Below are 25,252 nucleotides of genomic sequence, written 5' to 3' on the forward strand. Positions count from 1 at the left end.
TAAGGGGGGAATCAGCTGGCAGGGATGACAAGCCTCCCATGGTAGGACAGGTGGACTAAGTGGGGCATCCCCCGAAGAGTCGACTGCCCAACAAGTGTGGCTGTGGCAAAGCCTGTCGTCACAGGGGTTTGGCACAACCAGGGTTCTCCTGGAGAACCAAGGGGTCAAGGCACCTAGCGCTAGGAATTTTCGGAACAGAGAGCACTTGACCGAGCGGCAGGTAGGAAGTGTATTTGCAATTCCTGCCGGTCAAACAGGGTTTCCTGTGGGGCAATATACGTGGGGACCTCCGAAGTCTGTTATCACCTGACAGATGTGGGAGCCCTCCGGAAGCACCAATGAAAGGACTTAGGCGCCAGTGACAACTCCACACCCGTTAAAGGCCAAGAGATTTATTAAAGCGGCGGCCACAGGGGAAAAAGGGAACAGGTCTGTGGCTGCGGGGTTGGGGGGAGGGAGAGAGCGAGAGAGAGAGATGGGGGGAGAGAGAGAGAAACCGCTGTGGGTTAGCAGACGTGGGACCCCTGGGGCCCGCTGCAGCCCGACAGCCATGGGAATTTTTAAGGTTTGAGAGAGATAAAGAAGAAGAGAAAGCTTTTAGCTGCAGCCTGGCAGCCGTGGGAGTTTTCAGGGTTTGAGAGAGATAAAGGAGAAGAGAAAGCTTTTAGGGTCCGTTGTGGCCGTGAAGGCCGAGGCAGGGTGTGTTCCCCCTCGCCCGGGGGCCGGAGGGACTGCCGGACGATCAACGGTCAGTTTCTCTCGGTGGTCCCGGGCAAGTTTTAAGTTTCCGTGTCTGGGAAACTCACCTATCCAACGATCGCTGGTGGATGCAGCTCATGCATTCAAAACAGTGGGGAAGGTCGAGGAGGGCTGGAGTGGCCACAGGCGCCGGGTCAGGGCTCTCGCCTACGGGAATACACCCGCACAGAGGTGAGGGAGCACCCGATCCGAGTCACGGCACCAATGAAAGAAGTTCGGCACCAGTAATGACTCCACACCCAGCCAGGACCAAGAGATTTATTAAAGCGTGGGCCACAGGGGAAAAAGGGGAAAGGGTCTGTGGCCTCGGGGTTGGGGAAAGAGAGAGAGAGAGAGAGACAGGGGGAGAGAGTGAGAGAGAGCGCACGAGAGAGAGAGCTATGTAGGGAGAGGGCTGTATTTATTAGCCTGACAGCGGCCGGAAGGGGCAGCGCTAGGTTTTATTGGAGGAGCGGCCTGGGAGCAGGGTGGGCAGACGCTGTGTTGTAGGCCCACTGGACGTATAACAAAGCTAGCTACATTATGGAAAATGATTGGACGTGCGCTAGGGGAACCACGCGTGAAGAAGCCGGCACCTAGGGCCTTTGTTGTCTAGGGTGGCAGCGCCATCTTGGGGACACCCTTCTGACTGTTCTCTGCACCCTACAATTACAGGCATGAGCCACGGTGCCTAGCCTGAGATGTCTGCGTCTTAAGAATTCTCCAAAAGATTTGTGGGAATTTTATGTGTTTATTCATTAAAAGATCTGTAAACAACGTTTTATACAAATCTTGAGCAATTCTTTAACGAACACATCCAGAATCAATAATACTTCACGGAAACAAAATACAACAAACCTAAGGAAAGGAAGCAGCTTCAGGTTGCAGGGATAAAGACTCCCATCCCTGAAGCAAAGATCTCCTGAGAGGGGGATAGCCAGGATCCACCACAGTAAACCTTCCTACCTCATTTTATAAACATCCAATGATTAATTGTTCTCTCAGGGTTGGAGGATAAGAAGAGACCAAATGGGGAGATATCTCCCATGAGCCCCACTAGGGTAAATTGTTTAATCAATATTACAGAGGGGAAAAAAAAGGACACAGGCTCAGTTCTAGTCCCTGGATCCACATCTGTAGGAAGTATATTACACAGCACCAGTCTTAAATGGTGTCTGCTTCAGATTCATGCATCCTGAATGGGTTGTAATGACAATACTGTACAAGTCAATACATTGTATCACAATACAACTTACAAGGTTTTGTAAGTTTGAATACACATTTTGTGTCAGTTAAAACTATCAGCATAAGTTGGAGAAAAGAAACTGACATTTGCTGTAACATTTATCGGTGAAAATGGCACCATTACTGACAAATTCCTTCCCAATCACTAATATGTTAGGTATTAAGGGTCTGGTGATTAAGTGGCACATGCTGAGGAAATGCTTGTATTCTGAGTCTAACTAGAGCAAAAAGTCCAACAATTCTAGGGGAATAAAAAGAGTGTCATCCTGGCACCTATAGTGTAAAGCCACTTATTCTCAGAGCTGAGAAATGGCTCTGGTACACTTAATAGAAACATTTTAAACTAGCAATAATCCTGTGGAGATCAAAACTATAGGATTAACCAACTTTCTCTGAGTTCAAAAAAGTCCTGGCTTCAGTTCTGTCTCTTGTACAACTTTAGCAAGTTATTTCACCTCTCTGAACTTCAGTTTCTGTTAGTAAAATGGAGATCCAAATATCTTTCTCATAAAGTTGACTTAAGGGTTAGATAAGATGAAGTACATACTTTCACACACCACAGAGTGTGGCACATGGTGGATGCTAGAAAGTCAAGGTAGTTCCTGGAAAGGACATTTTTGTATTCGCTGTAATTCTGCAGAGTTGAATGTTGACATGTGAGGGAGAAGTTACTCAGGTTGTCACCGTGTGGAGGAGGATCTGTAAGATGTCTACTTTTACTAAGTCCTCAGTAACAGTGCGGACAAGTAGGGTTCCCACATAAGTGGGGAAAAAAAAAGGATAGATGATGAGTATGTTCCTTAGTCCAGATTTAAAGCTGCCAGTGATGAGAACAGTTCTGCACTCTATCATGCCTCTCTAGTACCTTAAACTCAGCATTTCCCTCACTATATTTGTCTTTGAGTTGTTTTTAAAATGTAACACCAAAAAGCCTTTCCCTTGTAAAAGACAACTACCTCCATAGACTAAGCACAAATACAGAGAATGAGTCCAACAATCAAATAGAAAAGGCCACGAAAAAAAAATTGGCAGCAAAGTAAAAGTAAAAAGAATACTGGATCCAGACTCCTCCCAACCATTGCCCAGGGATGACTACAGCCGCGGTAGGAGAGTCCTGCTCCGAGAGCCTCACTTGCTCTTTAACCTTGCACAATTTCAAGAGTTTTGTAGAATACTTCAAGGCCTTCTGACCCTTGAAAAAAGATTTTCTTTGGCACTTTCTGTTCTATTTAGGATGGAGACAGTCAAAGATTTCATTTCTTCTGCAGAAATTTCATTTTACTTCCTAAAGGGAGAAAAAGGCAGAATGAACTCTCAATTTATTTTTACTTATCATACATTATTTGAGGCAAGAGGTTAAATAGCCTAGTAATTCAGAGCAGCCTAAGAGTTAAGCTGACATCTCAAGCTATCAGTTGATATGTTTGACTACCCCCCAAAAGTGTCTAATTGTAGAGGTAGAAAAGAACTCAGACATCATGTAATCCAGTGGTTTTTCAACTCTGACTATAGGTTAAAATCACCTGGCTTGCTCCCCAGAGATTTCCTAGAACCCAAGAGAAAATTTTTTTACAGACCCCAGAGATTATAATATGTAGTCAGGGCTGAGAACCACTGATCTAATCTAACCCCACAGTATAAAGATGAAATAACAGCCTAGGGCATAATTTGTCTTTGGTCTCTCAGCTAGTGAAGGACAGGGCCTAATTAGGGGGCAAGTATTTCAAAGACCAATATAAATACCATAGAATATAGGTTCTGCATTGTTTTAGGCTAGCCATCCTACTGTTCTCTCATATCATACTGGATAATTAACTATAATTGAAAATTCATAAACAACTGTGTCTCTGTATGAAGTGCAAAATTAGAGACTTGCAGGAAATCCTCTTCTGCCTCAGAAGTCCCTCTCAACCAGGTGTTTTTAATTTGGAGTCTCAAGGAGAGGCTTCAGTGGGTCCCATAAACACTCTAAAACTATATGCGGAATTTATTTGTATGCTGTTGAGTACATTTTTCTGGGGAAAAGGACTACAGTTTTTGTAAGACTCTCCAAGGAACATGACCTAGAAAAGATTAGTAATCATGACATGCAAACTTATATCATGAAGGAGAGTTCAGTGAGCCTCATCTGAGGGAAGTGGCCCCATAAGCTACTCTGATGGGGAATCCTAACTTTTGAGCAAAAGACTTTCTCTCCAAAACCCGTTGGAACTGGGGCAGTGGTTTCTGGTCAGCCTCCTTGAGGTTACATTGCTGATCTGATCATAAAGCCCCGGTATGAGGTCTACTTACTGCAAAGCCTTTTCAGCCACAATGATCTAATGGGAAAACAGCAACTCACCAAGACTCCGCAAAATTCTATTCACCCCACTGGGCTCAGACTCAGGAATTGTTTCCAAATACTGGAGGGCCCGGACCTCAAACAAACCTAAGAAAAACTCACATTGGTGAAACTGTCCAACATTCAAGACTGGAAATCAACCAAATAAAATTCTGTGCTCATTACCAATGTATTATTTCCATGGCTAAAACAATATAACAAAATACTTTTCATAATAAAGAACTCAGATGTTGGGCCCTGGTGGCTTTACACTATTTTTTTTTTTTTTTTTTGAGTTGGAGTCTCACTCTGTCGCCCAGACTCCCGGCCACCGCAGCCTCGACCTGCTGGGCTCCGGCCATCCTTCCACCTCAGCCTTCCGAGTAGCTGGAACTACAGGCGTGTGCTACCACGCCCGGCTAATTTTTGATTTATTGTAGAGATGAGGTCTCGCCAAGTTGCCTAGGTGGGTCTTGAACCCACAGGCTCTGGCGATCCACTCACCTCAGCCTCCCAAAGGCGCGGGATTACAGGCTGAGCCACCAAGCCCGGCCACACTATTTCTTGGTTTGTAAAATAGTCAGACCCTGTAAGTACTCTCTAACTAGAGAGGGAGAACATTATGATGGAAACCAACCTTTAACCCCACTTTTTCGAAGTTCGCGGTCCTGGATGAATCCTGCAAACATCTGCGTCTCCATGAAGAGTTCCAGGAAGTGACGTACACTTCGGGAGGTGTGGGACTTACGGAATGGCTCTCTTTGGAATACACGCTCCCCACGCTCGGTGACAGTCATGTTCAAGGAATAATGTCCCACCAGCTCCACAAAAAACCTGACAAATGCTTCAGACACCAGAGAGTTGAGTGTCATATCCACTACAAGATGAAAAAAAAAGAAAGAAAACATGATATTCTTCTGCAACTTGTTGTTTTATTTAATATGTGCTTGAAAGAGTCATTCATTTTTTTTTTTTTTTTTTGAGTTGGAGTCCCACTCTGTTCCCAGGCTGGAGTGTAGTGGCATGCTCGACCTGCTGGACTCAGGCGATTCTTCCACTTTAGCCTTCCAAGAAGCTGGGAATACAGGCATACGCCACCACGCCTGGCTAATTTCTGATTTATTATAGAGATGAGGTCTCGCCAAGTTGCCCAGGTGGGTCTTGAACCCATGGACTCAGGCAGTCCTCTCACCTCGGCCTCCCAAAGTGCTGGGATTATAGGTGTGAGCCACTGTGCCCGGCCTCTTTATTATTATTATTATTTTTGAGTCGAGGTCTCACTCTGTCACCCAGGCTCGAGTACAGTGGCACACTTCAATGGCTACCACAGCCTTGACCTGCTGGGCTCAGGCAATCCTTCTGGGTCAGCCTTCCAAGTAGCAGGAACTACAAATTTGTGCCACCACGCCTGGCTAATTTTTTGATTTATTACAGAGACAAGGTCTTGCCAAGTTGTCCAGGCTGGTCTCAAACCCCTGGGCTCAGGCAATCCTCCCACCTTTGTCTCCCAAAGTGCTGGTATTTAAGGCGTGAGCCACCGCACCTGGCACTTCTTGTTTTTTAGATACGTACTTTCCTGATTTTTCTCCTACTCTACTGTTCTTAGTCTCCTTTGCGGGAGTCTTCTTTTCTTCCAGCCTCCAAATGTTGGAAATCCAACCACACCATTCACAACCAACCCAGGACTCAATCCCTAAAACCAGGCATGTCTGACCTGCAGCCCACAGGCAGCATGCAGCCCAGAACAGCTAGTAATGTAGCCCCACAAAATCTTGTAACATCATGTTGAAACAAACATTTCTGATGAGCAACTTGAGGAATCTTATGGATAGACACTATATTACATCATTTATGTGCATCCCCAAACAATTCCTCTTTACTCGAAGATAAAAGGTTGGACACCTGTGCCTTAAACCTTTGTTATTTTCTAACTACACTCACTCTATAGGATCACCTTATCTGGTTCCATAGCTTTAAAACAGCAACTTCTAAATGTATATCTTGAGCCCAAACGTTTCCTCAGAATCCCAAATTCATGTACATAAAAACCTACTTGCTGGGCACAGTGGCTCAAGCCTGTAATTCTTGTGCTTTCGGAGGCTGAGGCGAGAGGCAATCCTCTCGATTGCCTGAGCCCAGGAGTTCAAGACCAGCCTGGGCAACTGGGCGAGAGCTCATCTCTACAGTAAATTAAAAAAAAAGAATTAGCTGGGCATGGTGGCATGTGTCTGTAATTCTAGCTACTTGTAAGGCTGAGGTGGAAGGATCACCTGAGCTCAGCAGGTCGAGGCTGTGGTAGCTGTGAGCATGCCACTGCACTCCAGCCTAGGTGACAGTGAGACTCCGATTAAAAAAAAAAACAAACCAAAAACATACTTAACATGTTCAGTTGGATTTATGCTAGGTATTGGGCATCTAATCTCAAACTTAATATCCAAAAACGAAAGTTTTTATTACTCCTCCTTCCCTCAACGGTCCACAACAGTAAATAGCCTTCATTTTCTCATCTGTAAAATGGAGTTTAAATAATACTTGCTTTATAAGTATATTACAAGGATGAAATAAAAAGTATGCTAAGTGCTGAGAATAATGCTTGATACAGAGTAAGCACTCCATAAATATTATTTGCCCATTTATTCAACAAATACTTATTAAGTACTTGCTATTGAGTACTGTTTAAAGTATCGGAGACAGAGAACAACACAAAGCCACTGCTCTCATGGAATTTACACCATAGCATACCAGATGGTGACAATGGCCACTGAGAAAAATAAGGCAAGGAGAAGAGGGATAGGAGTGCTGGGGAATGGGTACAATTTTAAATTGGACAGTCAGGAAAGACCTCAGTGGGAAAGCAACATTTGAACATGGACCTACAAGAAGAAAGGGGGGAGTCACGTGGACATCTGGGGCAACAGCATTCTCTAAATGTAACTGAGCAAGTGCAAAGATCCTGAAACAGAAAATGGCCTGGCATATTGAGGATGGGCAAGGAAACTGATTGTAGGATTTTCAAGGAAATCTAATGCTATTTTGGTACACTCTTTGACAGAGTGCTGGGCATTCAGTAAATATTTACTGCCTTAACCTTACTTAAATCCCTGGATTACCTGTCTCATACCTTGTGAAAAATTCTGCTCTTGAGCTAAGATTTCATTTCGTTCTTCCAAAATCTGCATCAGGGCAGCTTGAAGTTTAGGTGGTAGAATTTCATCCTCATCAGATACCTTAAGAGGAAAAAAACAGAGATTTTTTTACATGAACTTTGAGAAAGTCTCAAATACGCACTAGTTAATTCCCACTAATTCTACAGGTGGCTTTGAATATATTTTGGGTAAAGAGTCACTCTGAAGTTTCCTTCCCATGTAAAGTAGAATCTATGATGTTTATGGTGTAGGTATTTTAACTATATTTAAAAAAATAAACACAGACTTTATAAAATATTTCTGCACTTTTCTACCAAATACCTCTCACCTGTGAGACTTCTGCTATAACACAAAGGTTATCCCCAAATAAATGTGATGTGCCAATTACTTTTGAAAAAAGACAAAGTCCTGGGAAACTTTTCACCCTGTGTTTTTCACCCTGGGCTTCAGTGCTTACAGACCTATATTCAGGTTACATCCAGAGGGCTGCTCTAGGAAGGCTTTACTAGTTATTCCTTTCCCTTTCAATATCCAGAATAAATGAGCACTTCTTTTTTGCCCCTACTGCACCTCATGAAAATTGCTATTTATACCGTTTCAAATATTTATGTATATGTCTGCTTTCCTATTAGACTATAAGGCCAGGCCTGGGGGCTCAAAGTGTGTCTCGCTCATCTTTAGATTCTGGTTGCCTAACAGAGTATCTACAAACAATGGACAACTAATAAATGCTTTCTAAATTTAAATAAGTTAGAGACTTATATGCCAACTCATCAGGACATGAAGGAAGGATTACCTCTTTTAAGAAGGACATTTATGGGCAAACCCCCCGGGTCCCCTCCTACTGTGGGAGCTTTTCTGTCCTCCCAAATCTTGCTTTCAAAAAAAAAAAAGAAAAAAGAATGACATTTATTCTGTTTCTTCCTTCTTTGGGATAGATCTATAAACCCAAGCCAAATTTTTCAGATCAATCTTTATGATAGGCCACAGTATCAATTCAAGCATGTGTAGGTAGGAACCGAAAGTCTTGCCTGAGTCACCTTCTCTAAGTACTTTCACATAATGTCTGTCCAATTATCTACAGATTGTCCTTTACAGATAGACCTAAAGTGTTATGTAATCACCTCCTTTGGCACTCACCTCCTGTAAGAACTTGTCTGCACAGAGATCAACTATCAGCACCTACGAAATAAAGGAGCCAGGCAAGTTCAACCAGAGACATTTACAGACAAAATACTTTAGACATTGCCAGATCAGGAAGCCTGTTTTTTTATTCTTTCAGGTGATGGGAATAGTTTTTTTGTTTGTTTTATGAGTTGAAGTCTCACTCTGTTGCCCAGGCTGGAGTGCAGTGGCATGTTCAAGGCCACCTCAGCCTTGACGTGCTGGGTTCAGGTGATCCTTCTGTTTTAGCCTTCCAAGTAGTTGGCATTACAAGCATGCACCACCACGCCTGGCTATTTTAAAAAAAAATTTATTGTAGAGATAAGATCTTGCCATGTTGCCCAGGCTAGTCTTGAACCCATGGGCTCAGGCAATCCTCTCACCTCTGCCTCCCAAAGTGCTGGGATTATGGTGTAAGCTACCGTGCCCAGCACTGGGAATAGTTTTAAATGAAATTTACTCAGGGTTGCAGACTATTTAAAAGTTAACCATCAACACAACAACGAATAAATTGCAAGTTAAAAAAATGATGCACACCTACAGAATAAAAGAGACTTAAAGCATATATCAACTACATACAACATGTGGACTTTATTTGGAACCTGATTCAAACAAATTATTAAAAATTTATGGGCTGGGCACGGTAGCTCACACCTATAATCCTAGCACTTTGGGAGGCCGAGACAGGAGGATCATGTGAGCCCAGGAGTTCAAGACCAGCCTGGCAACATAGTGAGACCCCCATCTCTAAAAATAAACCACTATGGGAACTTTTCTGTTCTCTCAATAAAACCTGCTTTCTAAAAAAAAAAAAAAAAAAATTGCCATCATGGGAAGCTAAGGCAGCATGATCGCTTGAGCCCAGGAGGTTGAGGCTGTGGTGAGCCATGATCATGCCACTGCACCGCAGCCTGGGCAACAGAGTGCGGCCCTAAGAAAAAAAAAAATTTATGAGACAATTAGAGATTCGAATGCTGAATTTTGACGATGTTAAGGAATTGTTTTAAAATACCCTATGCTATAGAGATTCATATTGTACTCCTTAGAGATGAAATTGTCAGGATATACTTCAATATTATGGGAAGCAGGAATGGTTAAGCGTGGAGACTGGCCATGACGTGGTGAGTTCCGAAGTAGGGTGCACAAGAGGATTAGCTGTACTCTTCTGTTTACTTTTACATGAGTTTGAAATTTCCCATAATAAAAAGCTGGACAATGCAGCAGAGGAATGGGGAAGAACAGTCTTTTCAGATGACTATCCATATGAAAACAAGTGTAACAGCCAGGCGCAGTAGCTCATGGCTGTAATCCCAGCACTTTGGGAGTTGGAGGTGAGAAGACTGCCTAAGCCCAGGGGCTTGAGACTAGCCTGGACAACTTCGCAAGATATCTTTACAATAAATCTATAAACTAGCCGGGCATTGTGGCACACGCCTGTAGTTCCAGCTACTTGGAAGGCTGAGATGGAAAGATCCCTGAGCCCAACAGGTTGAGGCCATGGTGGTTGTGAACATGCTACTGCACTTCGGCCTGGCAACAGAGTGAGACTCCTACTCAAAGGAAAAAAAGGAAAAAAAAAACAAGTGAAGCAATCCCATTATATATCTCACATGATACACACAAATACAAAGTCCCAGGTGGAGTCAGAATCAAGAGTTAAAGGCAAAATAATAAAGGTTCAAGGATAATGCAGGAGGATATCTTCATAAAGTTACTCTAAAGAAAAACTTCATCAGCTCACAGACAACACTAGCCATAAAGGAAAGGACTGATAATTTAAAACACATTAAAATTAAGAACTATTGTGCATCAAAAGACATCATTTTGAATAATAAAAGGGCAAGGAGGCTGGGTGCAGTGGCTCAGGTCTGTAATCCCACCACTTTGGGAGGCCCATGTGGGCGGATCACTTGAGGCTAGGAATTAGAGACCAGCTTAGGCAACATAGCGGGACCTCATCTCTACCAAAAATTTAAAAAATAAGTAAGCCAGGTGTGGTGGTACACGTCTGTAGTCCCAGCTACTCATGAGGCTGGGCAGAAGGACTGCCTGAGCCCAGGAGGCTGAGGCTGCAGAGAGCCCTGTGATAGTGCCACTGCACTCCAGCCTGGGCGACAGAGTGAGACTTCCATTCAAAAGAGAAAAGGCAAACCACAGATAAAGGGGCTGACATCCAAAGTATAAAAAGACATGTTATGAATCAATAAGAGGGTAAGCAATCTAGTGGACAGAAAATGAACTTTACAAAAGATATTATTTAAATGGCCAACAAACATATAGTAGAGTGCTCGTCCTCAACAGTAATCAGGGAACGTAAATTAATCCACGATGAGAACGTCACTACACACTCACCACACAGGCTACCTTACACAAACTGATGCTAGTAAGTGTTGGTGAGGATGTGGAGCAACAGGGACTCTCACACACTGTTGGAAGGAGTTTAAATTGGCACAATAACTTTGGAAAACAGTCCGATTTATTTACTAAAGTTGGAGATATGCTTGCCCTATGACCTGGCAATTCAACTTCCAAGTAAATACCCACAGAACTGTATGCATGCATGTACCAAGGGACATGTATAAGAATATTTACAGCAAAGTTAGTCATAATAATCCCAAGCTGGAAACACCTCAAATGCTCATCAACTGTAGAATGAATAAGAAAATTGTGGTACATACAGTGGAATCCTATACACATTTAGAATGATCAGACTACTGGTAAACTCATCATGAGTCTTACAGACGTAATGTTGAGCAAAAGAAGCCAGACAAAAAATATATTTATACCATATGAGTCCACTTATATGAAGCTTAAAACCAGGTAAAGCTGAATTACATTATTTAGGGATGTGTGCCTTGGGGGTAAAATTATTATTTAATTTTTTTTGAGTTGGAGTCTCACTCTGTCGCCCAGACTGGAGTGCAGTGGCCACTCCCGGCCACCGCAGCCTCGACCTGCTGGGCTCCAGCGATTCTTCCGCCTCAGCCTTACAAGTAGCTGGAACTACAGGCGCGCGCTACCGCGCCTGGCTAATTTTTTGATTGATTGTAGAGATGAGGTCTCGCTAAGTTGCCCAGGTGGGTGTCGAACCCGTGGGCTCAGGCAATCCACTCACCTCAGCCTCCCAAAGCACAGATTACAGGCTGAGCCACTGAGCCTGGCTTATTTTTTTGTTTTTTTTGAGTTGGAGTCTCACTCTGTTGCCCAGGCTGGAGTGCAGTGGTACGCTCACGGCCACCGCAGCCTCGACCTGCTGGGCTCAGGCAATCCTTCCACCTCAGCCTTTCAAGTGGCTGGAACTACAGGCATGCATCACCGCGCTCAGCTAATTTTTTGATTTATTGTAGAGATGAGGTCTTGCCAGACTGGTCTCGAACCCATGGGCTCAGGCAATCTTCTCACCTCAGCCTCCCAAATGCTGGGATTATAGGCATGAGCCACCACACCCGGCCAGGGATAAAACTATTAAAAAACCCCAAGTAAATAAATACCATAAAAGTCAAGATAATGATTACCTTTTGTGGGGGATGGAAAAGGGAACAGGGATTGGAAGGAGGCATAACAGGGATTTCTAGGGTGCTGGCACTGATTCCATTGCAGTAATGTCTCCATTCATTTCCAATTCTGGTTACATAAGTGTTCACGTGATCATTCATTGAACCATATATTTTGTTTTGGGCCTTTATCTATATGTGTGTTATATTTGTAACAATTTTTAAAGTTAACTCAGAGTAGTTTTTGTGTTTGACTTTAAAAATAAAAAACCCACCCTTCAGAATAACACAAGAATGAGCCCATGGTTTACTATTGTAAATATGACAAAACTTTGGATTCATATGTATCAGAACTTTTCCTACTTTAATAGAAAGATACCAAAAAACAAGATGGCATAATATATTAATCATTATTATATTAATTAATAACAATTCTACTCCCTTTCCTTTTCTTTTTTGAGTCAGTCTTGCTGTTGCACAGGATGGCATGCAGTGGGGCAATCACAGTTCACTGCAGCCTCGACCTCCTGGGCTTAGGTGATCCTTCCACCTCAGCCTCCCAGATAGCTGGGACTATAGGCACACGCCACCATGCCCAGCTAATTTTTTGACCTTTTGAAGAGATGACGTCTCCCTGTGTTGCCCATGTTGGTCTCGAACTCCTGGGCTCAAGCAATCCTATCACCTTGGCCTCCCAAAGTGCTGGGATTATAGGAGTGGGCCACTGCGCCTAGTCTAATTCCATTGACTTAAAGAACACTTAGTTTCATTTGTCAGTGCTCAAATATTTTTCATAGGTACCATTTCTTCCCTCTCACCTCTTCAATCGGTAGGTCCTGGAGCTGTGGTAAGGAGCAAGACAGGATTCCGATAAGGAACGGAGTAGGTGAGCACACAATGTCGATCATAGATGCTGGCAGGACTGGTATGTAGGTATGCTGCCAGGTGAATGGATACAGGGTGGCTACCACGGCGTGGCCACACTTGGACAGGGTGCTAGCCAGAGAAGAAAGGCAATGATGACACGTATGCAGCAGCATGTGGAGGGCGTTTCAGAGGTTATGCCGAAGAGTCACTAGCTGATGTTGGTTAGTGATCATAGATTAAAAACTCAGTGAATACTCACTAATTTTTAACAGCTTACTTAAAACTTAAATTTACTTTATTGAAAATGTCCAATCTCAGTCAAGCTCCTCCCCACAATTTATCATGATAAAAATTAGTGTGGACTTAGAAAAACATTACCAATTCTTGACAACAGTTTAAGCAAAATGCATTTAAAAGGGAAATTTATTACAACCCCAAAAAGTTATTGGTGTAGACCGATACAAAGGGATTTTTAATTATTTACCATTTGAAATTGTCTGTGTCACTAAACCATTAGGTAATGAGAGACTGATACTATGTTTTTTAAAATATGTGAAGAAATTAAGATCCTAAATAGATCAATAACAACCAAGGAGACAAAAAAGTAAACTTCAAAACAGTAAGAACAAGTAAAACACCAGCGCGAAGTGACACATCACACTTATTTCTTACCTGAGGCTGTTGGCAACAAAGATTACCCTCCGCTCCAAAAGAAGAGAGGCACAGACCCGGACGAGATGACACACACTTAGGCACTTAAAGAGACACTCAAAATCAACATGTTCCAGTCGGGAATCCAGTGGTCGGCAAAGCTCAATGGACTGAAACGCAAGAATATGAATCAGGTGAGCTGATGCTGGAAAATCCTTTTATCTCATCTGATGGTAGTATGTACAATCTTCATTTATCAAAGTTGTCATCATCATTATTATTATTATTACTGAGTTGGAGTCTCACTCTGTCGCCCAGGCTGGAGTGCAGTAGCACACTCACGGCCACCGCAGCCTCAACCTGCTGGGCTCAGGTGATCCTTCTGCTTCAACCTTCCAAGTAGCTGGAACCACAGGCACGCACCACCATGCCCAGCTAATTTATTTATTTATTGTAGAGATGAGGTCTTGCCATGTTGCTTAGGTCTTGAACCCCTGAGCTCAGGCAACCATCTCACCTCAGCCTCCCGGAGTGCTGGGAGTATAGGTGTGAGCCACCATACCCGGTTATTCTGCACAGTTAATGGAAAAGGGAAAACTATACCCATGGGCTTCTAGAAACTCTGTATATTAGTATAATGCCTTTTCAAAATGAGTCAACTTACCTCATCTCCAGCTCCAGGGAGGTAGCTCTTAACGGTGATGGTGCGTCCAGGAGCTGGGAAAGGAGCTTCCATGACACTTCGCATGAATGGGTAAACAAGGGCAGGAGACATTTCTCTCCTCTTCTCTACTTCATCCAGAATCTACACACAATAAAATGTTACTTTATTATGGACTCATTTTTGTTTTGGTTTGAGTTGGGATCTTATTCTGTCTCCCAGGCTGGAGTACAGCGGCATGGTCATAGCTCACTGCAGTCTTGACCACCTAAGGTCAGGCAATGCAGCTGCCTCAGCCTTCTGAGAAGCTGGAATTACAGACGTGCGCCATCACACAGCTAATTTTTAAATTTTTTTTGTAGTGATGAGGTCTTGCCATGTCGCCCAGGTTGGTCTGGAACTCCTGAACTCAAGCCATCCTCCTACCTTGACCTCCCAGAGTGCTGGAATTACAGGCATGAGCCATTGCACCCGGACTATGGACTCAGTTAAAAAACATAAAAGAATTTATTACTGGAACTACCAAACCTGGTGCAGAAACTTGAAAACACCAGTAGAATTTAAGACCGATAAGCTTCTGCAATCAATTAAAGTTCAATGAGCATCACTGGGAGTTATCTTTATACCCCAAGAAAAGTTATTAACACAAATCAATTTATTTTTCAAAGAGGAGCCCCTTTTCATTTCACCAAGGGAGGGGCAAAGAAGGTGCTGATAATGCTGTCCTGCACCTCGGGGTCTAGGAAAGACGTGGGACAAGATGAGCCTCAGACTGTGTTCTCCTTTAAGCTGGGAGTTTTAACAAGCCAAAATGAGGATGCTATAGCAACAGCAGCTGGATTAGAGACCTAATTTTAAGCCTTCAAACCTGTGGTTCCTAATTTACTAACAGGAAACCTTTCTAAGGTAATGTGTTAACATCTGTCCCACTTAACACAGAGCTCAGCTCAGAAAGAACACTGCTTTTCATACAGCCCATTTAGCACTCACCTTTGAAAAAAGATTGAAGCAGCCTAAGCGACTAACCATGCAGTAGACCTCAGGGAGGCGCTTTCCTTTGCCTTCTGGCTAAAAGAAAAACAAAAGAAAAAATCAAGCAGCATGAGTTTTTACTAATCTGGACTATTAATGCTCCTTGAATACTCTTTAGTACAAAGCAGGAACCAAGGCTGTCATCCTCAGTGAACACTGAAAGATGGGAAAAGTGCTAAAAATGGCAGCATGATTTACTCTAGGTTTAGCGAAGGCATCTAAGCAAAAGGAGAGCCGAAACATGGTTGGCGAGTAACTCAGAGCTCCTTAGTAGCTCAGTGTACTACATTCCTCAAACATATCTGGGACTGACATTTAGCCACTGTGTCAGCAGTCTCACTTTGTCAATTATAAATAAATAAATATATCAACACCCCTTCTATTCTGGAACATGCTGTGGCTAACCTTCACCTTGCTCTTGCTTTTTTTTCTTTTTTCTTTTTTTGAGTTGGGGCCACTGCAGCCTCAACCTGCTGGGCTCAGGCGAGCCTTCCACCTCAGCCTTCCAAGTAGTCGGAGCTACAGGCATGTGCTACCATGGCTGGCTTGCTCTTGCTTTTTATTTTATGTTATTTTGAGTTGGAGTCTCACTCTTGTTGCCCAGGTTGGAGTGCAGTGGCACACTCATGGCCACCACAGCCTCAACCAGCTGGGCTCAGGCGAGTCTTCCACCTCAGCCTTCCAAGTAGCTGGAACTACAGATGCATCCCACCACCCCTGGCTAGTTTTTGTGTTTTACTGTAGAGATGAGGTCTCACCAAGTTGCCCAGGCTGGTCTCAAACCCCTGGGCTCAGTCAATCCTCTGGCCTTGGCCTCCCAAAGTGCTGGGATTATAGGCTGAGCCACCACGCACAGCCTTGCTCTTGCTTTTTAAAACTAACAGAGCTTCCTTAATTCACAGATCCTTGAGTAGCCCTTAAACTCATCTAGAGATAGTGTTTCTGAAGACCATAGTCTGACTTTTGTTCCTTGACCAACCTTATCCATAGTACAAGTCTGGTACTTACCAAGAGCTTCTTACAGTAACCAAACCACCGGCTTCCATCTTCCCCAGTCAAGACAAAGGAGAACGTTTCACTGAAAAACAGTCAACAGCAATTTTGAGATCCAAACAACCACTTATGTCATTCCTCACAGAACAACGAATTGGAAATTAGGGTCCCACAGCAGTCATTTTCTGATCTAAGAGGAGCATTAACATTATTATTATTATTATTTTCTTTTTTTTTTTTTTTTGAGTTGGAGTCTCACTCTGTTGCCCAGACTGGAGTGCAGTGGCCGCTCCTGGCCACCGCAGCCTCGACCTACTGGGCTCCGGCGATCCTTCCACCTCAGCCTTCCGAGTAGCCGGAATTACAGGCGTGCGCTACCACGCCCGGCTGATTTTTGATTTATTGTAGAGATGAGGTCTCGCTAAGTTGCCCAGGCGGGTCTCGAACCCGTGGGCTCAGGCAATCCACTTACCTCAGCCTCCCAAGGCGTGGGATTACAGGCTGAGCCACCGAGCCCGGCTCATTAACATTATTAATGTGACTTATCTCAAGTCACATTCCTCTGAATGAATGTCCAGACTTGAGAATTTCTTGCCTTGTACAGGAGTAAGAGAGTAGGTATGGGATAAACTACTGATGCTGTTAACGCCTTTTATTTTCTTATTTATCCACTGTAGCTATTAATCAAGCCTGTTTTCTTTTTGCTGAATGCCCAACTTAGTTAAACATATAGGTAACTTATAAAGGCTTTTGATATGCCATTTTCCCATTCCAAATCCTTCTATTTAGTTATGAAAGGCCATCTGGAACAGTGATAGGCAAAGGATTATATCCTTTTTTTTTTTTTGAGTTAGAGTCTCACTCTGTTGCCTGGAGTGAGGCTGGAGTGCAGTGACATGCTCATGGCCACTGTAGCCTCGACCTGCTGGGCTCAGGTGATCCTTCCATCTCAGCCTTCCAAGTAACTGAACTACAGGCGTGCACTACCACACTCGGCTTATTTATTTATTTATTGTAGAGATGAGGTCTTACCAAGTTGCCCAGGCTGATCTCGAACCCCTGAGCTCAGGCAATCCTCTCACCTTGGCCTCCCAAAGTGCTGGGATTACAGGCTTGAGCCACCACGCCCGGCCTGGATTACATCCTTAATATATAAACAACAATAGGAAAAATATCAACTCCTCATTAGAAGCACAGGCAAAAGCCATGCATAGATAATTTACAAAAAGAAAACCTAAAGATGCCCGAGAAAGAAACTTACTAATAATCAAATAAATCCAAATGTGAACAATAAATATATATGCCTGTATTTGGTCCCAAATAAAGGTTGGAAGGGAATATGCCAAAATATTTACAGTGATTATCTTGGAGTGACCAGACTGCCAGTGATTTATAATTTCTGCTTTTTATTTGCTCGTCTGTATTTTCCAAGTATTCTAGAGTAAATATACATACTTTTGAGGAGGAAAAGCCAACCACAGAGCAGCCAGGCCAATGTAAAGAAGTTGCTTATGAAATTAATTAGCAGTGCAACTGACAACACAAGAGCATCAACGCTGATAGCGAGAGATGAGAGTGTCAATCAGGCCAAACTGCCGATAAGACAGCAGCTTAGTCTGGAGGCAATGCGAGGCTGAAGTTCACAGCTACTGAAGCCACAGCTGGGGCTGTCACCCAGCAGGTCACTGGCATGTGACAAGATTCAACTAATCAAGCTCTTCAGCCTAAACAGCATCATCAGTAACAGTAGTTTTGAGTAACAGTTATCTATTTACAAGCAAAATTCAGAGATGATGAGGTTGATTAATTAAAAATAGTAATTTCCTCTAGATACCTAGAAGAAACTCTTTAATACATTCCTTCTCAACGTACCCATACCTCCCAGACCGGAGCCTCCCTCTGTACAAGCTCCACAGGGGAACAACAATCTGGGCTATGGCTGCTTCTGTGAACTTGAAGGAGAAACAACATGAAGACATTGCTCTGTTTCATCTGTTTCTAGGTCGAGTCCCAAAATCCAAGTCTTTTCTTCTTTTCTGTCCACTTGGGGGCATTTCTGATTTCATATAAAGTGGAGCTATTTTTTCTGCAGAGTTGGCAAACTGAAGAAACTCTCCAACTTGTTTTCCCTTGACACTGAAATTATTTGTGTTTTTCTTTTTCAAGCCCAACATAGGAAGTATTCTAATTCTGCTTCTTTCTTTCCTCCCACTGCACCCTTGACCTGCTTCACTCCTGGCTCTCCCCATTTCTCACATCCTCAGGTTCTATTTTTGCGGTTCTAACAAACAGAAATCAGATAAAGTAGCCCATTTACCTCTTGAGCTCTGAGGTTGGCACCCAGTCCTTTGAATCAGGAAAACAAAATTTCGGGATAACTTTGAGCCTCTCTTCAGTGTCTTTGGATTGCTTATAGCCATGATCACCCTGAAAAAGATAATGCTGTAGGTGACCATTCTTTTTTTTTTTAATCAACTCACATTTATCTGATATACGTGGTGCTCATTTCATGCAAATATTAAAATGATAATGGAGAATAAAATAAAACTCAGTCTGGTTTCCGGATAAAGGTCTCTGATAAGCCTGAGCAGTTCTTTCAGCATGGTTTCGTACTGCTTAACAAAATAGGAAGGCCAAAACTGGAAATCACTAACTAGGCACTGAGAACAGAGTTACTAAAAATAAAGAAACCTATTTTTACCAGAAATGGTGCTTGTGGACACTCTATAATCTCGTATAGGAGAGATGAGCGAAAAGTTTTTTGCTTATCTAGATTAGTCTTAATTCAGGATTTACACAGTAGTGTGAACACAGTTATTTTATTTTATTGAGTCGGAGTCTCACTCTGTCGCCCAGACTGGAGTGCAGTGGCTGCTCCCGGCCACCGCAGCCTCGACCTGCTGGGCTCCGGCGATCCTTCTACCTCAGCCTTCCAAGTAGCCGGAATTACAGGCATGCGCTACCATACCCTTCTGACTTTTTGATTTATGAACACAGTTATTTTTATGAATCATAGGACATAAGCTAAATCCATTCTCCATACGGAGAGTAAAAACCTAATTAGCTCAAGACACTCTCTGATCAATAATCAAAGAAGCTTTGAAATGGTAGATGAAAGTTATTTAGCAAAGAAACGATTTTTAGATTCCACCCCATATATAATCATTTCCTTTAGCATATAATCTTTGCCACTTAATTACTGGTTTGTAATTTCCTGTTAATTTTTCTTTTTTTTTTTTTTTGAGTTGGAGTCTCACTCTGTCGCCCAGGCTGGAGAGTGCAGTAGCACACTCACCACCACCCCAGTGTTGACCTGCTAGGTTCTGGTGATTCTTCTGCCTCAGCCTTACGAGTAGCTGGAACCACAGGCGTGCACTGCCATGCCTGGCTAATTTTTGATTTATTGAAGAGACGAGGTCTTGCCAAGTTGCCTGGGCTGGTCTCAAGCCTATGGACTCTGGCAATCCACTCGCCTCGGCCTCCCAAAGTGCTGGGATTACAGACTGAGCCACTGAGCCCAGTCTCTTGTTAAATTTTAACATGGAAGACCCTCTTGCGTAAGTCTGCTATTATATTTTCAAAATATCAAAATAGGCTAAACTTAAACAAACCATTTAGAAATTAGTATGACCTATCCTCCATAAAAACAAGAATATAAATCTAATTACCATATTACACTCAGATAACTAATAAAAATGACCTATCCCTTCATTTCTTTTCTTTTCTTTTTTTGAGAATGGGGTCTCGCTATGATGCCCAAGCTTGCCTTGAAATCCCAGGCTCCAGTGATCCTCCTGCCTTAGCTTCCCAAGTAGTTGACATTATACAGACACATGCCACTATGCCCAGCTCCTTTAATTTCCTTTTTTTAAAAAAAAGAGTAGCCATTTTGGGTCACTTGGATATTTACCTCTTAAAAAATGGAAAAGCATTCTAACAAAATGTTGGTTGTATCATAGTCTAGTATTTTTATATTGCTAAAAGATTCACGATCATCTTCATTCAAGGTTTTCAAAAACAGAATCAATAAGGAGCTCAATCAGCTCTTTCTCACTCTAATTTATGAGTACTTGAGGCACAGAGATGCTAAGTACAAATAGTGCATGTGTAGACATTTGTGAGTCACTGCCAGAGTCAAATGGGTCCTTATCTGGTTCTGAGCCTATTAATTCAGGCTCAGATTTCCCTCTGCAATTATAAGACTATAAAACCAAGAAAAAAAATTAAGCTCCTCTTGATGGGAAATTTGATTACTCAAGACCACCTAGATTACATTATTTTAGACTATTACAGTATTGTTCTACTAAACAGTGCTGTGACATTATTCTCTCAGGCTACATTAAGGAATTTTATGAGAAATTAAACTTATTGATTAATTTACTGTACGAATGTTGTTGAAGACTTTTTAAAAATGAGAATCCATGTAGGAAGTGTCTCTTAGATTCCCAATACTTGTGCTTTACTGGCCTTTTCAGTGAAACATGTAGCTGTGTGTTATAAAGCCAAAGTCCTGAAGTGGCTGAGCAGATAATGAAAGAAATGGTCCAAGTAATAAGTCTGAAAGTGAGTAAATGCCCTTATGTAAAGGGATCACTCCTTACCAGGGCAAGTTACATAATTCCCAGAATATACTGCAAAATGATAATGTGGAGTCCTTTGCTCAAAAAGCAGAAAAAATTGAATATAAAATATAAAACTTTTTCCTTTCTTCTGTGATCTGTTAATCTGTATTAGAGTTTTTGTTATTTAGTTTCATACTCCCTCAGGCATGAGAGACCTGGGGGACAAGTGCAGACCCTCATAGTTACCCGGGGGGTTGAAGATTACTGGTCTGTAATCTGAGCTCAAGTGGCCTACCAGCTGCTGGGTTTCCTCTTTGGGCAACTGCAGAACTGAGACTCTGTGTTCTGACTCCAGGTTGGGAAGCTGGACCAGGGATCTCCCTTTCCTGGTGGGCCACTGTTTCAACCCACAGCAGTAGGCAACCCCCAAGGAGTCGCAGCTTTCACACAGTATGTACCTGATGGCTGGAGTAGGGGTGGTGAAAGACTTGCCCCACCAAGCCACCCACAAGTGGCACTGCCAGCCTAGGACACGGAGGGCTGCCCTATGCCTTGCCTGGAGACACTGCAGGGCAATGCCTACATGCTCCCAACCCTCTCCGTGCCTGTGCCCCTGTTAGGGAGAGAAGGTGGCAGCAGTCACTGAGTAGAGGATGGAAAGGAAGCTACATAGAGCCCAGGGAACCAGGCAGTGGAGAACAGGTCAACTAGAGAGCCCATCACAGGGAGGCGGCAGGAGGTGACACCATGCAGGAACTGAGGCTGCAAGACCTTGGCACACGCCCAGTTATCTCATCAGATTTCACTCACAAAATGCAAATTCAAAGATAAAGATGGTGATTGCAGAGCAATAAATCCTTAGCGCTGGGGCCCTTCTGAGTGACTACACTGGTCACCTGCCATGAAGTCCTGCTCCTTACTCAGCTTCCGCAGATTCCTGACACTTAGGAATGTAGGTAGTCTTTCCAGTTTCTCAGGAAAAGGCAGAAATGAAGATTCGTATGAGAATTATGATTTTTTTTTTTTTTTAATCTAAGTCTCATTCTATTGTGCAGGCTGGAGTGCAGTGGCACACTCACAGCCACCACAGCCTTGACTTGCTGGGGTCAGGCGATCCTGTCACCTCAGCCTTCCAAGTAACTGGAACCACAGGCACACGCCACCAGATCCGGCTAACTTTTTGATTTATTGTAGAGACAAGGTCTCACCACATTGCCCAGGCTGGTCTTGAACCTGTGGGCTCAGGCAATCCTCTCACCTTCACCTCCCAAATTGTTGGGATTACAGGTATGAGCCACTGCACGTTGCTGGAAATTTTTATTTTTATTTTATTTTACTTTTGAGTTGGAGTCTCACTCTGTCACCCAGGCTGGAGTGCAGTGGCACACTCATGGCCACTGCAGCCTCAACCTGCTGGGCTCAGGTGATCCTTCTGCCTCAGCCTTCCAAGTAACTGGAAACACAGGTGCATGCCACCACACCTGGTTAATTTTTTGATTTATTGTAGAGACGAGGTCTCACCAAGTTGCCCAGGCTGGTCTCGAACCCCTGAGCTCAGGCAATCCTCTTGCCTCGGTCTCCCAAAGTGCTGGGATTATAGGCATTAGCCACCATACCCGGCGCTGCAACTTGTTAAAGATTATTAAATGGCAGGGCTAAAAAGAAAAAAGAAAAACTAACTTGGAGAATGAGCTTGTTTTGTTTTGTTTTTTTCACTTGCCTGCATCTTATGCCTAATGTCAGCAAAGTCACTTACCATATCCTACACAATTACAGTGCTGGTGAATTCTGATTGAGATGATAATACACAAGATGATGAGAAATAAATTCACATGGAGACACAGGATCATTCCTGAAAACCTCTTAGCTCCTTGGACCTACCTTGCTAGGGAATTGTTGTATGACCTGGGGAATATAGCTTATTCCGGATGGTTTCTTTTGTAGAGACACTACCACAAGGAGTTCAAATAGCTGCTGTTCCTGTAGTTCAATAAGATCTCGCTCCAAGGTCTGGTAGTGAGGATTCCTCTTGGAAGACTGTTGCAGTTGTGCTAAGCGCTTATGGCGATCTGCAATAAAATCGGGAGCAATGTCTTTTCTCTGCACCCCTATCTTCCCTCTGCTGCCCAGAGGGCATGACTCACACAGGACTAATCTTCACATAGTCATTACGGCATGAATGTTGACTAACCAATACCTGCCTCGCAGACCTATCTGTTAGGGCTATGACATAGTCGGGGATAAGTGCAGACCCACATAAGTGCCCAGGGGCTCCATTCCACCCCTGCCAGCAAAGAGACCAACATCCCATGTCCCAATCAACACACTATGTATGTCCCAAGACATATTCCATGTTATCCTATCTTTATAGCATCTTACCAGAACACATGGAAAATGTCAGGAAAAAGCACTGGATTGACAACAGATACCACTACTGAGAATGCCATGAGATCAGTGGGGCAAGAGGGGACAGAGATCCAATGAAAGAGCTGAGTCCTTCTGGTAAGTATGGAAAGGAATGAGTCTGAAAAATTTACACACTGTCCTCACATGAAAGAAACTGTCCTTCTTCCTTCTCTCCTTGGCATATATTACCGATAACTGATATAGGCTTATATCAGCAAATGGTGCTAAATGCAAGAGGAGAACAATGAAATGGAAGAAGATATTCATTAGAGACTATTCCTCAATGAATACAATTATGGAAGCATACTATTTAAACAGAGCAGAACTGGAGAGCATCTATCCTCTATGCCCATTTCTCTCTAACTTCTGAACTATTTGGGGTAGTTGCCACTAGAGTGTACTTGCAGAAGAAATAGTCTAAGTGTCCCAGAATTGCTTATGTGTCATTTTGAGCCACCCACAGAAAGACTCATCCTTTCTGAGATATGATGCATACTGCCCCAAAAGAAGTTACATGACGGATTGAACCACTAAGAGCACTTTAAAAAATACACTTAGGAATGGCTCCTCAGAATTATCCAGTACGCTTAGTGCTCAAGGCAATGCTCTACTTACACCCAAGGGCTGAGTTCAAGTCAATAAAATTCTAGGTCCTGTTTCTCAGTCACAACAGCCCTAAATGAGTCATCTGAACACATCTAGACTGAACCTGATGATGATGATTTAAGTTTCACCTTCAGTCAGGCTACAGAATCAAACACATGAAGCAATTCAGGCCAGTGGAGGGAGCACAAGACTATTAATCATAAGACCAGAGTATCAGTCTTGGAAGTGTCCTGTACTCAACTTTGATAATTCATCTCTCCTACTTCTTCCATGCCCTAGTATGTCAGTCAGTTAACCAAGAACTATATAACCTGCTGTGACAATTCACTAGTTGAAGGACACAGGGCACGATGAAGTGCTTGGAAAAAACAGCTAGAAATTCATGGTATACTCTATATTCTAACAAAGTAAACAGCACAACAACTTGAAATATAAACATCTCTGAATAAGAAACAGATAAAGGTTTCCTTTCTCAATGTCAGAGATATCAAAGTTACTTAAATGATTATACTTAAATGACTGTGAAAAATCAGATATTTAATGCTAAGCGTTTGACTCACAGGATGATTCATATACTCTGTTCTGCTGCCGAGAAGCTCCTGCATATATGTCTGGACACGCAGCTCTGCGCCACTCCCCAAAGAACATTCCATTTCAAGAACCCTACTGTTTCGCCTCACTCCACTATGGGAGACATTTAATGTGAAACATCGAACAGTCTGCTGCTTAATTCCCCAAACCTCAACAGACTCTGAAAATAAAGAAACTGTCCACAAAGTACAGCTTCATGTGGGAAAAAACATGCTTAATCACAGAGACAGGTGCCTGTGACCATGACCATCCCAGGAACAGAAGCAGTCCCATTGACTCACTCACTCTTTGGCAGATACTCGGCATCACTTTCGTTCCCACTGGTTTCACCTGAAAACAGAGAAAGAGTTTCCATTTGTATCGTTTAACAGTAGGAAGCACCTGAGGATCAGAACGATGTAAAACCTCCACAAGGCCTGGGGACTGGAGAAAGGCATAATGAAGACGCTGAGCCTTTCTCCAAGCCACTGGGTTATGTCAGGCTAGAAGCGTCCCCAAAGGAGAATAAAAGACTCGGAGAAGAAACTGCTCTATTATATCTTCTTGCCACTTCCCATGTCACTTCCCTCGTTTAGAAATTAACATCATTTCAGACTAGTTTTAAGAAGTCTAGTTCGAGTAGATTCTGTTTCTACATCCACATCATTGTCTGCATATTACCAAACAGAGCATCAATGGTCAAACATCTAGGGCAGGGGTCCTCAAACTTTTAAAACAGGGGGCCAGTTCACTGTCCCTCAGACCGTTGGAGGGGCGGGCTATAGTTTAAAAAAAAA

The 25,252-nt window shown here is 43.1% G+C and overlaps 1 protein-coding gene across 2 annotated transcripts in view; it reads right to left on the minus strand.

The window, feature by feature from the left end:
* Nucleotides 1-2,158: 2,158 nt before the first annotated feature.
* The window catches only part of DENND2C (DENN domain containing 2C), a 36,798-nt gene continuing 13,704 nt past the window's right edge, over nucleotides 2,159-25,252 (minus strand). For both annotated transcript variants that reach the window (XM_008051760.2, XM_008051759.2), the window contains 13 exons: nucleotides 24,762-24,806; nucleotides 22,755-22,942; nucleotides 18,629-18,738; nucleotides 16,327-16,396; nucleotides 15,277-15,354; nucleotides 14,290-14,430; nucleotides 13,647-13,795; nucleotides 12,926-13,103; nucleotides 8,590-8,631; nucleotides 7,425-7,530; nucleotides 4,941-5,180; nucleotides 4,325-4,411; nucleotides 2,159-3,268 (listed from right to left, as the gene is read on the minus strand). In XM_008051760.2, coding sequence (XP_008049951.2) covers nucleotides 3,237-3,268; nucleotides 4,325-4,411; nucleotides 4,941-5,180; nucleotides 7,425-7,530; nucleotides 8,590-8,631; nucleotides 12,926-13,103; nucleotides 13,647-13,795; nucleotides 14,290-14,430; nucleotides 15,277-15,354; nucleotides 16,327-16,396; nucleotides 18,629-18,738; nucleotides 22,755-22,942; nucleotides 24,762-24,806 — 1,466 coding nt within the window. In that variant the 3' untranslated portion in view covers nucleotides 2,159-3,236. The remainder of the gene's footprint in view (nucleotides 3,269-4,324; nucleotides 4,412-4,940; nucleotides 5,181-7,424; nucleotides 7,531-8,589; nucleotides 8,632-12,925; nucleotides 13,104-13,646; nucleotides 13,796-14,289; nucleotides 14,431-15,276; nucleotides 15,355-16,326; nucleotides 16,397-18,628; nucleotides 18,739-22,754; nucleotides 22,943-24,761; nucleotides 24,807-25,252) is intronic.

Source organism: Carlito syrichta, unplaced genomic scaffold (genome assembly GCF_000164805.1).
Source record: "Carlito syrichta isolate Samal-C Ts95f unplaced genomic scaffold, Tarsius_syrichta-2.0.1 Scaffold231851, whole genome shotgun sequence".
Lineage (NCBI taxonomy): Eukaryota > Metazoa > Chordata > Mammalia > Primates > Tarsiidae > Carlito > Carlito syrichta.